A 17,272-nucleotide genomic window follows, 5' to 3' on the forward strand; every position below is an offset into this window, starting at 1 on the left:
TATGCTCATTTTCAAATTCATAATTTTATTTTAGGTCACTACTAAAGGTTTTCATGCTTTAATGCTCACAAAACACATTCTTCATACTGCCCAGCACTGTATTCCCCCTCTGTCTGATTTAGCTCCTGTCACTTTAAGGCCCCCAGCCTCCTCTGATTGGTCAGCTCACACACGTCTGACCCCGCGCTTACAACAACAGAGCAGCTGCGTTAAAACCAACCGTCACATGCCAAACTAGCCACAGGGCATACATGACGGGAGTGTGTGACATGGTGACACAGTGTGATGTCACAAAGTCACAGAATGGCAGGCGAGACGACTGACAAGGCATCAGAAGCTCCTGTTGGAGTAGACGTTTTTAACTTTCAAGATCTTTAACATGCACAAGAACCTATATCAAACACTGAGAAAGGAAAGTAATGAAAAAGCATAAAAGGTCTCCTTTAAAGCAATACTAAGGTGCCATTATGAACACGGGAATAGGTTTTTCTTGCCGTAATCCTTCCCCCTGTTCAAACTGGCAATTCAATTTCAATTTAAAAGCTGTTAATATGACCATATGCGACATCTGTCGTTTTAAACAAGAAAAAATGTGAACCCTATGATAAAAAAACATTTGATATATAAAATTACAATAATATAATTATATGATCTGTGTTAAAAGGCAGTGAAACGATGGTTAACTCTGGTCTGAGGAAAATGAAAGGGCTTGATGATGTCAGTGAGGTAACTCTTTAAGGAAGACAACTCTAAGATCTCTGGCAGGTCCCACAGCTGGTGCCTGTGACTCCACGCCTTTGATGTCGCTGCTTTCGCCCGTCACTGCTTGAATAAATACACGCACACACAAGCATGCCCGCAAATGTAAAAGATCACATTCAAAGCCAGTCACCCTGCGTGGGAAGACAACTGTGCCAATCTGTGTATAGGACACTCTGCCAAAGGAAAATCCTTGCTGACGAAGAGAACGGTTCAGACTCAGAATAGAAAGGTAAAATATTTCAGACTTCTCCGCCAGAGCTGTTCTTACGCTGAGTCACTGATTACATAGATGGCTTCGGTCATCGTCAAAAGATTTGGAACTCCCTCTGTCTAAATCGAACAGCTCTGGTGCGTGCAACAGAAAATCCTCCATGGATAAAGGAAATATTTATGCTCCAGTTGAGCCACACAGGGCGGCTTTTTTGTATTATTCACCGAACAACAAACACACACAAATATTCTTATTTGCCATAGTCCTTGACTACAACATTTTCGACTTCTTACCAGTATGCCATATAAAACATACCTGCACTTTCAGTATTTGTTTACATTTCCATGACAATGGTGGAATCAAAAGTAAGAACAGTGTCTAATTCCAGCACTGCACAGGATTCAGTTGTCTTTGTATTACTATCAGATGAGAGGAATATTAGCCTAGCTGCTTCAATCTGCATACAAATAACATGACTTTCACCATGTACTGTAGTATAAAGCGCAACTAAGTACAAGCAGGGTAGGGGCTGGATCAGTCGAAGGTGGATGGATCAAACTAACAAAGGCAGAAGTTAAGTAATGGACAAAGCATGTTTATCTTAAAGGTACGATATGTAAGAATCTTTAGCAGTTCAAAAGCTCCAGTGGTAACAGTACAAACACCAACGCTCCCCTGGTAGCCCTGCTAGCTGCACAGCTAACTGAGCTAACAAGCTAACACTGGCTACAGTCTTGGATAAATGAGAAGAATACAGTTGGCAGCATTTAGCAGTTATTCTGGTCACATGCTGCCCCTGTTTGCTGGGAGTATGAGTTCAAGGTGGCCAATCCTTTTAAAGTTATGAATGCTACTTACCAAATAGTCTTATTGCCCAAACCCTACCAACATTATATGAAATATTTTTGTTACAATGACAACTGAAGGTCACCTGACGATCAATCTGCTCTCTCTCTGAAGTTAATGGGAAGGACTGGCATATTGCCTGCACGCTAAAGTGTATGCAGTTATGTATAAATATGTAAAGTTGTGTTATCTGTACGCGGATTAGTGAGAGCGGGCTGGGAATGTAAAGGTGTGACGCACTACCGTTTAATATGAGAAGCTTTCTGATAAAATTATCTGAGATTCTTCAGGCACTCCTGGGCACTGATCGTTATTCAAGATTTGCAAAGTTAAAAGCGAGGCCAGAATGAATACTACGCATCATTACAACATGGTGGAGAGTTTTAAACAAATTAAGCCATAAACTCTCATGAAGCAATGAAATCACATCACAGGACCATTCAGTGTTTAAATAAGGCCTTCTGGAGAGCTACATATTCAAATTATGTTTGGTAATCGTGTAGTTATGATTAATGCAACATGTGTGTTTGTTTGTTTCACTGTCACTCTTTTCTTTTTGTCTGGCTCAACTGCAAAACAGAGCATCCTCCATCAAACACTCTCCTGCATCCATCCCTCTTTAATTGCCAGCACACACACACACACACACACACACACACACACACACACACACACACACACACACACACACACGCACACACGCAGGCTTTGGTCTCCTGCCGAGGATCATTTCAATGGAGTGCTGCTAAACAGAATGAAAATAATTGAAATATACTAGTCTAACTAACTGCGAGGCACATTAGAGGGAAGTTTCTCCCATTCCTCCTGAAAAAACGTAATGCAACTCGGTTAACATCTATGAATCCTGAGGGGGTTTCCTTATTGCTTCAGGGGTTCTGAGCGTGAAAGCCGGTGCACAGCCTTTTCAGTGAAATGTTTATTCCTCTTTTGAGGAGAGTTCGCCACTCCGGTTAAATTCTTGGGTTATTTTGCGGTGGGATATTCAGTCATAAATATGGAAATAAAAGAAGTGGGGTGGCACTGCCTTAACCTTTAATGCATTTTATTGCTGCAAAACCAGCTTTTAGTGGAGCTTTATAGTAAACTCTTTCATTTATCTCTTTTCATTTTCTGCATTTTGAACACTTAAAAGGAAAAAACTGTTCTCCTTAGCACAAGAGAAGTCTCATTCATGACTAGATATATCCTGTTGAGGAGGATAAATCAGGGATCTGACCCGCTCACCAGTACAGTCCATTTCTGAGCATGTTGAACTGTTATAATAAATAGTTGCCATATTATTTTCTACATTTTCCTTCAGGAAAACGTGTTATTGTGAGACCTGTTACCAATGATTGTTTTCAAGGTTTCAGAGAGGCTTTTACAATCAGTGCTCACATCTCTAAGAGCAAAAATATATATGCAGTTTCTCTTTTCTGGCTGACTTTTTGTCTCTTACTTTGTATCTTACAACTTTATGATGCATGTGTCTCTATGAAATTATGTTTCAGGGATTTGGGGTTTTCAAGATATTAAATGACAGACTCTATACAGCTTAGAGCTGCACGCTGTTTCTTAGGTGTACATAAGTTTGGTCCCTCGCTGGCTGTTTAGGGTGATATGTGTTGCATTCCTGGTTCAATAAGATAATTTAGAATGTTTAAAATGTTTGCTTAATATGTTATTAAAACAGGGTCAATAAGAAGATTCTTCTTTGGGGTTCATTGCACAAATCTCAGTGGGCTACATAGACTTGAGTTACCTGTATTGTAGTGCAATAAGTTATCTTATAACATGAGCACAATTAGAGGAGTCAGAGTTACTTGCTTGATCTGTTGAAAAATTCCCAAATGACAGACATACATTCAAATCAAGCATACGTATTGCACCAAACCAAATGTTTCAACAGATGTTTTAAGGAGTCAAATATCTTTAAATGCACAGCTGAGAACAGGAATCCTTTCTCTGCCCCAAGAAGCTGGCACATTTACAAAGTATCCAAAAGGACACAGGTTGTTTGAATTATGCTTGAGTTTAGAGTTAATCACAGTTTTTTTCTGTATTGAACATGCAATGACTTAAGAACATCTGTACTGAGTGAAATGTCCAGAAATATTTTGGGGGTTGGATGATGACAATTGTTTTTCGAATAAACATTATGCACATTATTTGTGCATGAAACAAAAATAGAAAAGGATCAATCAATCAATCAATCAATCAATCAATCGATCAATGTGTTCTGTCACTATCCCTCCCAACAGCAACAGGAGCAGGACCCCACCAATCTTTACATCTCTAACCTGCCGCTGTCCATGGATGAGCAGGAGCTGGAGAACATGCTGAAGCCCTTCGGTCATGTCATTTCCACACGGATACTGAGGGACGCCAATGGCCTGAGCAGAGGAGTGGGCTTTGCTAGGTATGCCAGTTGCTTCCAACTTTATTTAAATGTATACTTTTGCTTAGCAAAATATAAATTACTTATCAGACACCAATTAATACAGATGTGTAATTATCACACGACTGTATGGTACAGATTCTTTTTTTAAATGCTGGAGGTGACATTAGCCTGAAATGACTCCCTGTATTTACAGCCAAAGGACTTCTAGCTCCAGTGGTACCGCTCTATATTCCTTTACCCTTGGCCCCTTAACCCTCCTGTGTGTGTGTGTGTGTGTGTGTGTGTGTGAGTGTGTGTGTGTTTGTGCGCACGTGTGTGTGTGTGGTCTTCTCCGTTACACCGTGGAGTGTGCCAGTGATTAGAATGCAGTCAGAGCTCCATTCAGGGTCACTGGCCATGTGAAGAAAATCCAAGACACACAGAGAGACATGCATGTGCTCACATACCACACACACTCTCTCTCCCATCACCATTTTCCTCTCCCACACACACACTGGCTTTTGCTTGCCAAGCAGGCAATTAGTCATTGAGCTGTGATTGGGTGAGCAGAGCTGAATAGGGGCAGACAAAGAGGACATGACACACAACAGATCAGACTGAATGGAGCTTTTAAACCAGGACAAAGGAGAGGAAACCCCATAGAAAACACACACACACACACACACACACACAAACACACACATACGCATGTACACCTACCTAAGGCATTTTGCTCCTGGAAACACAGACAAACAAGCACACATGTATAAACAGACAGGTGTTTAACGCACTTACTGTACTGTTGTGCACATTTGCACGCACGCAAATCCACATACAGTACATTCACGTTAAAAAAGAGCCACGGTACCTTCTGTGCATGTTGAGTGGTAACATAAGGAGCCGATTGTCCTCAGTTCACTGTATCAATATGTCTTTTCTGTCTCCGTCAGGATGGAGTCGACGGAGAAGTGCGACGTGGTGATTCAAAATTTCAATGGGAAGTTCTTGAAAACCCCTCCAGGCATGACAGGTAGGTGTCTGTCACAGAGACAGCTGCTTTACAGCGGCTAAGCTTGTGCTTTTCTGTAGCGAGAACAAGGAGTTCCTCTGTGGGCTGGGGGCTCATATAGATGGATCTTTTTCTCAACCTTCCTATACACAGCCATGCTCAGATTATTTCGACTGGAATTCTGTTTGCAGACAACGAGTGCTTCCAAAACATTCAGTGGTTTGTTTGTCAGCTTTTGTGTCTGAAGGCCAGGATGCAATCTCAATGTTTGGCTGTCCTGGACTAAAGATGACCAATGTGAAAGAAACAGGGTAGTATCTTTGGCCATGGCTCCAAATGATGGTCCTGCATTGCAATGTTAGAGAAGTTCAGAGATGGCTGTTTTCATGGTATTACGACCAAAGATAGCAACGGCTCACATCTACCTTCAATGTTTACCGCTATAGTGGCTTCTATTACATTAAGAACACAGCTGTCTTGTCATGTATTGCCTGTGCACAGCGTGGCATTGTTATATACACATATATATATATATATATATATATATATATATATATATATATGTGTGTATGCAGGGTTCTCCCCAGACGGTGGAACAACGGCGCTGCGCCGCTATAGGGCTAGGTCAGCGCCGCTATACTCAACAATGTTAGCTGCTTTATAGCGGGTGTTTGTGGGCTGCCGCGGTTGACGGTGACGAGTGTCCGTCCGTCCGTCCCCCGGTTGACGGCAGCGACGAGCCCCCGGCTGACGGCGATGAACGATCGAGCATCTCCGACACCTCCGACATCTCCGATATATATATATATATATATATATATATATATATATATATATATATATATATATATATATATATATATATATATATACATATTATTACTAAGAATACAGCTGAAATGAGTGGGGCTGGGTATTTGGAGCTTTTTAATGGCGGTGCCAGTAAAGTATCTGGGATTTGGTGTGTGTTGTTGTACTACAATGATAATAATGCCAGTACCATAGTCAAAGGAGTATGAACACATTTTCTACAAGGGCATCTTGACAACTTTTCAGTTCATCATATATTTTTCAAGCAGCCATATAAGACCTTTTGCTAAATAAAACAGAGACTAAACTCAACAATGTTTCATGATATAAGGATTTAAATCAGCAAATGTTAGATAAGCAAATATTAAATGAGGATATGAAATCTGACCTGGCTTTAAATACCTCGTAAGGTTGATGCTTGACTGGGATTATGGTTAACAATTGAGGTCTGATATCAAGAATTCAACACTAATGCGTATCTTGTTCTTGCCTCAGGAAATTAGGTGATCTTCTGCCTCTAGAGGCATGAACATCAATATTTCGTCTTTTAGGTTTGTAGTGAAACAAGACAAATGTGTGACATCAAATCAGCACGTGTAAGGGTTTTTCATGCAAGAATCTCAAATGTTATTGTTATTTGATAACGTCCAACTATCAGCTTATTTTCATCACAGCATCACCATTTATCAGCTTTATCCGTTGCAGTCACGCAAAGGACATCTACGCCTTTTGGTGCAACAACATCTGTCTGTGTATGGAGCCGTGTCAGTGCAGCTGATAATATATCAGCGTCATCTCCGCTGCTCTCCTCCTCTCTCCGTCCTGCTCCTTAGACCACCTTGAGCTGATTTAGTAGGAGGATCTGAGTGATTAATTCCTGGACTGTACGGGACACAAATTGAGACATGCACGATGCACATGTACGTGCACAGACGAACACCCCCCCCCCCCAAACAAACAATCTGTCTGTGATTGTTCCCCCAAATAAACGACAAAGATGTGTTGCCTTTTAACACAGAGAGAAAGGGAGGAAGGAGAGAAGGAGGAAATAAAGCGAGGGCGGGATCGTTGTTGGATTTGATGAAATGACTGGGCACGAGTGAGCGTGACAGAGAATGATATGTACAGAAAGAGGGAGCAAAGTGACCAAACATGAGCGAGATAACAGAGCAGGGACGAGGTGAGGGAGAAGAGGAAGCTGAGGTGGGGGACAACCAAACTGAAAGTGACACGGAATGAGGGAAAAGAGATGGAGATACTGAATGATCAGATATAGATAGAGAGAGGGGAGCTGCACCGCGCAGAAGAAAATGGAAATCAAGGACAGACAGAGAGCTGTGCCCCATGCCCTGGTGGCATGATTTGTGAGGTACAGCATGGTGGGCGGCTCAGTTTGTCACCCGGAGACACACACACACACACACACACACACACACACTGTTGTACTTCTATATCGTGAGGCAAAGCTGTGTAATTTTGTAGCAGGCGAATGATGCATCCGTTGCTTCTGCTTTCTGCAGCCTGTGTGAGTGTGTGAGTGTGAGTGTGTGTGTGTGTGTGTGTGTGTGAGAGAGAGAGAAAGACAGAATCTTAACAATCTTAACAATTCAGTTTCAAGTTTGAACAACTACAGATCTGAGAAGAAATCTGCACTGGACATATGAGGAAGTCAGTGACACAGATTATTGTTAAAGTTCATTTAATCAAAATCTATCAAGATAAATTCACACCCAACAGGTTATCAGATTAATAATTGAGGAATTAATACAACATTTTGTGAGTGGTGTTCCCTCTTAAGCTGTTAAATCTTTGTTTTAATGTTTACAGTGGATCAAATAACTATGTGATGTATAGGGTTTTTTTATCACTTATAATGATGAACCCACAGGAACATGTCACCCATCTATGGAGATTTTCACCATCATTCAGTTCATTGTTTCAGACTTTGCACCTCTAACTTTGCTGTTTTGATTCCGCCCCAAGGGTCTTGTTTCCAGCTGCAGCAGGCAGCTATAAAAAGCAACTGTACGCTTCTTTCCCAGCACCAAACAGCAAATCGACAATGTTAGCAACTAGCTGGTGAACAAAGCGGAGCATTTAGGAGCTGAAGAGCCAGATATTGTCCTCAGTAGAAACCAAAATACAGCTAAAAGAAGAATGGATATTGGACTTGTTTTCAAGGTGTAACAAGCATTTCTGTGGGAAAATATTTGACTGTTGAGCCTCATTACCAGGTCCTCAAACACCGACGCTCTGGACTGATGGCTTATTGCACCTTTAATCGAGAGGACAGAAGCCAGATCCAGATGAAAGTCTTTTGTGGTCATTTGAATAAGTAAACGTTTCCTCTCGAGTTCAACACAACTTATATAAGGTGAAAACATATTGTATTTACATCTTGCGCTACCCCCAAGTGGCCACAAAAAAAAATCAGTGCAGGTTTAAACTTAAAGTTACACACACACACTAACATAGACACAATGATACTTTCTATACTTGCCAAGGCGCTGACCTCTATATTGAAAGAGATGCATTGCATGTCTTTGCCTGGAGTGCTCGTTATCTCCTCTCTAGGCTCCGTGTGTGAACGTCTTTGCATATATTGACCAGTTCAATCGCTCTGAACTCACAAACTGGTGAAGCTGGTAGAATCTGGCTGGGCAGACCCTCTGTGTACTGATCGGAGAGAGCAATCGTGTGCCTGACGCAGCGGGCTCCGTGGATCGATGTCACTGGTTTTCTGTGTCAGTGAAATTTGCGAGGCTGTTGCAGCTACATTATGACAGGCCTTTGTGCTCTGGATTGCTCTTATAGTCGACCACCTTATTTACATTTGCTCACTGCTATCAGAGGTTCAATTTGCGCACATCATGGAGTGATGTGTGTGTGTGTGTGTGTGTGTGTGTGTGTGTGTGTGCCTTTTCCTGTGTTCCTCTGAGGCCACAGTCTGCCCATCCAGGCTGATGTATTGACAGGCATCAGCAATATTTTACTCTCAAGCTCGACAGTAATGCCGACATCGATCACATGACCCGAGCTTCCATCAGCCCTCGTTAACAGGAAGTTCATCGATCCAGAGCTTTCTGACTTCCACTGTGGGTTCCTGTCATAGAGATAGAGAATCTAGATTGGACATAGACGGGAATTTCTTTGCTTTTCGCCTTTTTATCTGTGCTGGATTATAGTCAGACTTCACACAGATCTATATCACTTTCATTGTGAGGTTACTTTGAATGAATACAGCATGTCTAGATTAGGTTTGTATTGTTTCTGTAGCTTTTAGAATGGCTCCACAGCTTTTCTTCTCCATAAATTTTAATGTGTTGGAAACATCTTTGCTGCTCCTTATGTCTCATCACTTTAAGCAAGTGGAGCTGTCCCACAAATTCGACATTTCAGTCTGAAGTGTAAATCGAGTATTCACGGCCTGCGTATTTATACTATCCGGTGTAATTCTGTCTTGTCTGTGCTCCACGCTCGCTAATGTCCTGTCCCCATACTGTGAAGGATAAAGTCAGCACCGGTGGGAAGCTTTCCCTATCCAGTCATAAAGAGCACATATCTTCTATACCTTCATCGTGACCATGTCGCCTTCTGTCAGAGCTTGATAGAATAAGTGTTTTGGGTTCTTGATGACGGACTTAACAGTCGGCAACTTGACAAGGATGAATACAGGTGAATGTGAAGGTGTGCACACACAAAAAGGAAACACAAGTGATGATTCTGCATTTCCTTTGATTTCATGGATCTTGGTGGGATGAAGCGATCACTGGACTTGAAAATCTCCTCTAAGGCAGGATTAATATCTTACATCTCTGGTCGAGAGTTGTTGAATTTATCGTGATTATTATCCAAATCTTTCTCAAAACCACATCTGGGAGTTACATCAGTGTAAAATTACTGGAATAATACATGCAGATTCCATTTTAAGGACTAATCCTCCCTTATATTAGTTTTTTGTTTCCTTTTCTTCCTTTTCTTTTTTTCTAGATGTAAAAATAAACCTAGAAAAAAAAAAGATAAATAAGTTGCTATTTAAATTCATTTTAGTTTACTGCCCAGCTCCCAGCACACAGAGACAAACTAGACCTCTGTGTAAAGGTTGTGAGTTTCTCAAGAGATCTTGTTGATTCAGGCTTATTTGAGATTTGGTTATAATAAGGCTCGATTTGATACTCAGGCATCCCAACAACAAAATATACTGCTTAACTTTGAAGAAAAAAAATTCTGAGGCACTCAAGAAGGTAATGATAAAAAGCCTTTATTGGTACAGGGCTAGTCTAATAAAAACATGCCAACGCGTTTCAGCCTAAAAGGCCTTTGTCAGGGCAAGAGCAAAGTGTTTGTCAGTCAGCTCTGCTCATTGTTAAATAGGTTATCAGCAACAGCTGCTCAGTGTGAGCAGATAGGTGGTCACATGACCAGGATGACCTGCTAATGACAGAAAAAAAGGTCAAGAATATTGCAGTCTCTGTACAACCAAAAGGAAATCTGCACCACACAATTAAACATCATTGATTCAACTAATAATCAAAAAACATACATATTATATACATTCATGTAATAAATATTGAACTTGGTAGAAGACTGAGAAATTACTTATTTCTCTCTTAAAGGACCTGTCTTAAAAAATATACTGCTTAACCTTTAAAATATTGAATGATAATATGTCTTTTATAAAAAAAAAATTCACAATAACTGATGTGTCACAGAAACGGTCTCAGGGCTTCCATAGCACGAGGATCCCAAGTTCCCTTTATTGACTGACTTTCTGCACAAATTGTCGCACTGCCCTCCGTGCTTAGATTATGAGAAAGACCGTTTTAAAAAAAGGGACTTTTTAAAGCGCATTTAACCTCACAAAAATAAAACAAGAGACAGGATTTTCTTTTTAATCTTCTCTTTTGTTTGCTGGAAACATCTGGCGGAGCCAAATAAAACTCTATGTTGGACCAACTTTGGCCCATGCATCTCACTTTGGGCAGCCCTGTTATAGTTTTATTTACATGTATTTATCTATAGTTTTATTAACTGTAAGCTCACCATTTATTAATGATGGTTATTATGAAGTGTTACCGAAATAGTAGCAGTGGTGTTATGTGTAAGTTTACACGAGGCTGCGCTTCTTTTCTAAAGAGCAAAACTGACACAGCAGACATATTGAATTTAAATGTATTCTAAATCAAGTTGTTTGAACTGTAGGTTAAATAGGCTTTTACAAACATGTGGAGGGAAGAAAATTGCTATGGCAACTCCCTTAATGTTGAAAACCCTGAGCAAATAAAGTGCACGAGAACGTGTTATCAACTACTGTACAGAGAGTGAGTAGATTTCTATACATGAGTCCAAAAGTAAAAGAGCATTTTTAAGAGTGTAATGGGAGATTTACAATCAATCCGTCAGACTATGGAATCTGGATTGGTTTGTGGATTTCATTCTGATGTCCTATACACTAAGTGAATTATTTCACATTTGATCAGATTGATCCCGACTCTAGAACTGATTAATAATTAGACGCAGGCTTCAGGAAACGACTAAATGTCTCATTCTCACCCTTTTCATTTCTCCTCCATGTCTTTTTTTTTCCGCTTTTTATGTTATTTATTACGTCTTCTCCTCTCCCCACCTTTATCCTCTCTCACTCTATTCACTTTTTTTTCCAATAACTCTCTGTCTCTTTCTCTGGCACTGTCTGATGTAGTGCTGATGTAGTGGTATTACAAACACAGGACGGGAATAGACCTCAGAGAAGACCCATTATAAGTCATAGTTTCAATGATAATCAGGAGGCTTTTAAATCTGCATACACCCTTTAAAAGTCTGCCATGATCACGAGGCATTGAGTCCCCATTCACTGCAGTATGTGGTTCAATACTTTCATAAATGGGAAATTAATTTTATTTGATGTCGTTGATAATGGGGGGGAAAAACTGAATGAGGCGCTTCTGAGAAAAATATTGTGTAATTATGTGGCAGCACTGCACCGTCAGACTCGGTGTCAGCCTGCGCGTGATATTTGGAGCCACTTACTCAGCACTCAGACATCGCTATGGGCGTTTAAATGTGTTGCTTTTGAAGGCCTAACCAAATCAGATCAAAGATGTCGACTTCTGAAAGTTTTAGAGACACTTGGTGCTATCTTTGCATCGTTTTGGGTGTTAGATTTTTTAAATGAATATGTCAGTACATCGATACATTTTATCCCCACTGCTCTCTCACAGTCGGTTCCTTTTGTGTTGCTTTATGATGAGAAAATGTAGTGGTCTTCCTCTCTCTCTCATGGGTGCTGTCAGGGAAGGATTTGTTGAGTGGTTGTCCTTGTCAGTTTTATTTATTGCAGGAGCATTTCAAATACATTTTAATGATATTAAAGCGCTAATAGCAATATGAATAAACACTCTCTAACATATATTTTTTGATTTTGGCGGCAAATAGTTGGCTTCCTCTCATGTGTGCTGCTTGAACAAGGAACCCTCAAGGGTGCATATGGTTCTGTCCCCGGGCTTTGAGCTCTTTGATGCCGACTGTCTTAAAGAAAAAAACAAAAAAACAAAAAAGGATGTCATCCCATTCAGCCCAGCTGAGGGATTCCTCATTTAGTCACAATTGGGGATTGGATCCCATTTTCCAACTGACTGATTTCCCATGTTGCTTGCTAATGGATTGGATTTTATTTTAAATGAGAATTTTCCCATTTGAGGGATTGGATCCCACTCATATGATATTCCCCCTCTTCCCACAGTGAAAATTGAAACCATTTTGCTGTTATAAAATAAGGGCTTTTACCTAGCTACACATCGATGCTTTGCTTAGAAGCACCAAAGCTGAGATCATTAATATCCACTGTTAAAAAATGAAAACTGTTAAAAAGGGGTCATATTCTGGAAGAACGGGGTGCAAAGATTCTGTAAAATAACAGACATAGAAAGGAAAAATCTACTAAAAGTATAATCATTTTCTTTAATTATACAAAGCTTTTAGCTTTAATAATGAGATGAGATGAGATCTTTACAAAACAATAAGATCACCGTTAACTATGGTCAGATATAATGTACATAGGTAGCAGTTTGCATTTTGGAACAAGCAAACTTAACAAATTGCTCAGTGCAATGCATGATGGGAAAAGTGAGTCACAGTCAAGCGGTGTCTTCACAGTAAAAACACACATTTATTCTAAGTTTTGTTGTGAAAACTTCCATAATTATACAAGATATCTGTCAATTAACAAACAGATCTTTGCGACTACACATTGCTTAATTGGCTGCTCTCACAAATCTAATTATCATATTATGATAGATGTAATTACAGTGTAAAACTTTAGTTTAACATGGATTTTTTTTGTATATTCAGAAAAGACAGCAAACATCTTCAAAATAAAAAAAAAAGATTCTCCCCACCAGAACAGACATGGATGTATATGTTTGCTCTTCTAGAGTTTTTATGTTGCCATTCTTGGGTTTGTAACATCCCACAGCTCCAATGATAGGTAGCGGTACGTGATCCACTCTTCACAGTACAAGACATCCACCCGTGTCTGCTCCTATGTACATCTGCTGTCAGTCAAACACAAATGCCCCAAATGCTGCACAAAAAAACACTCAAATCGGTAAACCAGTAGTTCTTTTTTTCACCCTATAGCATTGACAAACATTCAGAATGAATGAACAACCAATCTCTCTGCCATTTTATTGATGTTTTTCGCAGCCTTCATGTCTTTTGTTTTCTCCTGTTGGCGTTGCCTGTCTCTGCAGCGGCAGGATGTCACAATGTTTTTTCCCCAAATGAAGCCAAGAAAACACATTAACAGAATTGAAGCTATTCACCATGTGATCCACAAAGCAGTGACACTTTGATAGATTAATTAAACGGGTAAATCAACTACTGCGAGCCTTGGCTAATGAGTACAAATAAATCTGTTCCAAATTTGTGGGCGGGTCACACGTTCTACACAGGGATGAAGCTCTGGAACACACGCAGTTTAGCCTCAAGTATTACAGATTTTTTACACTTAAAATAGATTGTATTTATTTTTTTAAACATAAATACATGAAACAATGAATGGCATTCCTGTATGTGAGTCGTTAGGTCACCACTTGCTCTGCGCAGCACTAATCTGTTGCTCACCACATCAGTAAAGATTTCTTTATTTCTGCCCAACTGAGTGATGAAAAGATTAGAATAACACCTGTCATCGAGTGTGCCTTCATGTCTCTGGTTGGCAGCTTTTCTCTCCCCCCGCGGTTTGCCTGCTCGCTGTGTGTTGCCACACCGACACAGACTGTTCTGTTACGGCGAAGCTCCACCAAATGTGAACCCCTTAGCAGCCAATACCGCCTCCATTAATTTTCTATGAGATCTGAGCAGATGTCTGCACAGTGCAGCAGTTTGTTCAGCAAACTTAAGCGATGATTGTTTGGATTCTCCACAAAGAATCAGCCCCATCCCCCCCCTACCTGTCGGGACGCCGGCGCGGTAAAAAACAGCCCTGGACACAACGACGGGGAACATTGTGCTCCAGGCCACAAAGATCGATTGATGTGTGACAATCGTTTTTTGCTCGTTCCATTTTTATTAAATTTCAATCCCTCAACTCCATGTCCTGTTTACTTAAAACACATTTGCATATATGAACTCTAAGGATATCCATATCTTTGGTTCAGACTATGTTAATTAACTTGACATGCCCGAAAAATGACCCATTTTAGGGGGCAGGCACAGCTGTGCCCAAATTCATCAGGAATTCATCACTTTGTGTTACCGAGCCGCAAGAGTGAGAGCGGCAGGGGTCAAACCGACAATTAAAAATGTCCTTCTTCCTTTGAAAGCTCTCTTGTGAAATGCAACAGATTGTAGTAATGTAACGGTGAAAGCAGGATGAATAATTAATTTGATGCAGCAGTTCGAGCGGCTCTTTCCACAGGTTATTTTGTCTGCGGGTGCTTTGCGGTTGTTGTTGTTGTTGTTGTTGTCTCTGCCTCATGATTGTGTGGTGACTAAATTCCCCTCTTAGGAATAAATAACATTTATTATTGCCATTATCATCATCAGTATTTATGACTTGTCACTGTGCTTGTTAATGAATATGAAGTGAAATGTGTTTTATTACTCCCTCAGAGAAATGCAACCACAGGCATCACCTAAGGCCAACACAATACTGACATTGTACCTGCCTCTTTTCACGTTATGGCTGGAATATGATGTGTCTTTGGTTGTGTGACTCACCCTACATTAAAATACAGACGAGCTTTGAGTCCACAGATCCTGGCTCTGTTGAAAAGACTAATTGTTTTAATGGAATCACTCAATGGACAAAATGCCTTTATAGGTTGGCTGATTTTTTTGCGGTGTATCCTTTTAATGTGGCCAATACTAATTAATGAATGGCCCTTGGCTATCCTTTGTTACCATTTGTGCCCCATTGAAATTCTGGCGTGTGGGACTAATTTCACAATATTGACTTATTATGCCAGGAATGAAAGATATCCCCCTTCCTCTGAAGGTGAAAATTAACAAAAGCCACACCAAAAAGGTACTTTTTCCAACAAAACTAATAGTCGGCTCTGTTCTCCTTCACTCAGACAGGAACACACATTCACATTACACCACTAACGTCTGTGTTATGTTTTTTTCTTTCATTTCAATTAGTTTTCTGTCTTAAGCTACAGCTCATAGGCTTAATCTTCTCTGTATTTCATGTCTTATTTTGACAGTGTTCTGAAATGCCATGACAGCGTAATCTGACATATCAGATTTAAATAATAATAACAGGAATTAACTCAAGGTATCCAAGGTTGTGTTGTGTTCAGAAATGTGTGAAACACAACTGTCTCCATGTTTGAGTCTGTCCGTATTCCCAGACATTGGCCTCCTGCAGCAACCAAATGCAGTAGGGACACCAAAATATTCTAACAATATTGATGTACTGTATGTATGTGTGTGTGGGTGTGTTTGTGCATCTAAACACTGGCCCATAGCGCTGGGCCGGTGTTTAATGTGTTGAGCCATTTCACCAGCTCTATTATAAAAACAGCTTACAGCAACAGTGTTGTTTGTGCGTGTGGATTTTTATGCCTGCGTGCGTATGTGGTTGCATTCTACTACAGGGGATTATGCAAAATGGAACGAGGCCAGTGTCCCTCCCTGTTGTTGTTGTATGTCACTTTTAACAAGCACAAACATTTCCCCCCGTTATCTTGCTGCATGCTTTACATACGCTTTGCTGTGAAAGAAAACTACACTTAGACTTAAAATTTGGCCCGCCATTCCTGTGTCACATGCTTTTATTCTCTGCTTGCTTAGCATCAGCTTCTTGGCATTTTTGCTTCACTAATTCTAACAATAAATGGTCCCATGTTTGTTTGTTTTTTTTTCATTTCACATCAGTCCGGAAACACAAACCTTTCGCTGTCGACGTGATAAGCCCGGAGAATAAAAAATACCAGATTCAATCCAAAACACAGAGGTATCCTTTTCATGCACACGCTGAGGACAAAACAATTTTCTCAGATCAGCATGGGTTTCTTCCCTCTTTGTCTGGTACTTTAGAGAAGACATAGAAGAAAAGTGTCCTGACTATAAACTTGACAAGTTGTCAGCCGTCGACAATGTGTCTTTGTCTGTCACAGCAATAAAACAAAACGGCAGTGGAACACAGATGCTGCCTTTAAGTCTCCAGCGTGTGTGTGTGTGTGTGTGTGTCCTCACATCACACATGCTCTCATACTTATGAAGTAGCAATCATTTAACATGTAAAGACACACATCAATGAACTTCTGACTTGTGAGGGCATAAATATATTTTTTGTTCTGTAGCTATAAACTTGACAGTTAAATCCTGCCCGTGTCATTCTCAAATGTTTCTTTTAGCATATCCTTGAATCTATTCCTGTTCTAAATGAAACAGTCAAAGGGATTTTATATGAATAATCTTTCATCTCTCTATTGTCCATTGTTACCACATATTGATTGAGCCTAAACCCCGCACATGAAAGCTTTTTAACATTTGCATCTCACAGAGGCTGTTCTTATTTGGTATCAACATGCGTTCAGAGTGTTTCGATCGCAAGTCGACAACTTCAGTCCACGCCTGGCATTAACATGCATCTTGGCATGCGTGACCTCTCGTGGGATCACATCTCACTTCCCTGCTCTATATGCAAATATACTACATCACTGGAGCAAGCCGATACAACGCTTTTACACAAAGAAAGAAATATCTTTATGTATGATGTTTGTCGAAACGAGAGGGCACAAAT

At 40.3% G+C, this 17,272-nt stretch overlaps 1 protein-coding gene across 2 annotated transcripts in view; it reads left to right on the forward strand.

Annotated features, from left to right (window-relative positions):
• The window catches only part of LOC115567429 (RNA-binding motif, single-stranded-interacting protein 3), a 138,027-nt gene that overhangs the window by 91,792 nt on the left and 28,963 nt on the right, over positions 1-17,272 (forward strand). For both annotated transcript variants that reach the window (XM_030394030.1, XM_030394029.1), the window contains exons 5-6: positions 4,081-4,238; positions 5,150-5,229. In XM_030394030.1, coding sequence (XP_030249890.1) covers positions 4,081-4,238; positions 5,150-5,229 — 238 coding nt within the window. The remainder of the gene's footprint in view (positions 1-4,080; positions 4,239-5,149; positions 5,230-17,272) is intronic.

Source organism: Sparus aurata, chromosome 17 (assembly GCF_900880675.1).
Source record: "Sparus aurata chromosome 17, fSpaAur1.1, whole genome shotgun sequence".
Classification (NCBI taxonomy): Eukaryota; Metazoa; Chordata; class Actinopteri; order Spariformes; family Sparidae; genus Sparus; species Sparus aurata.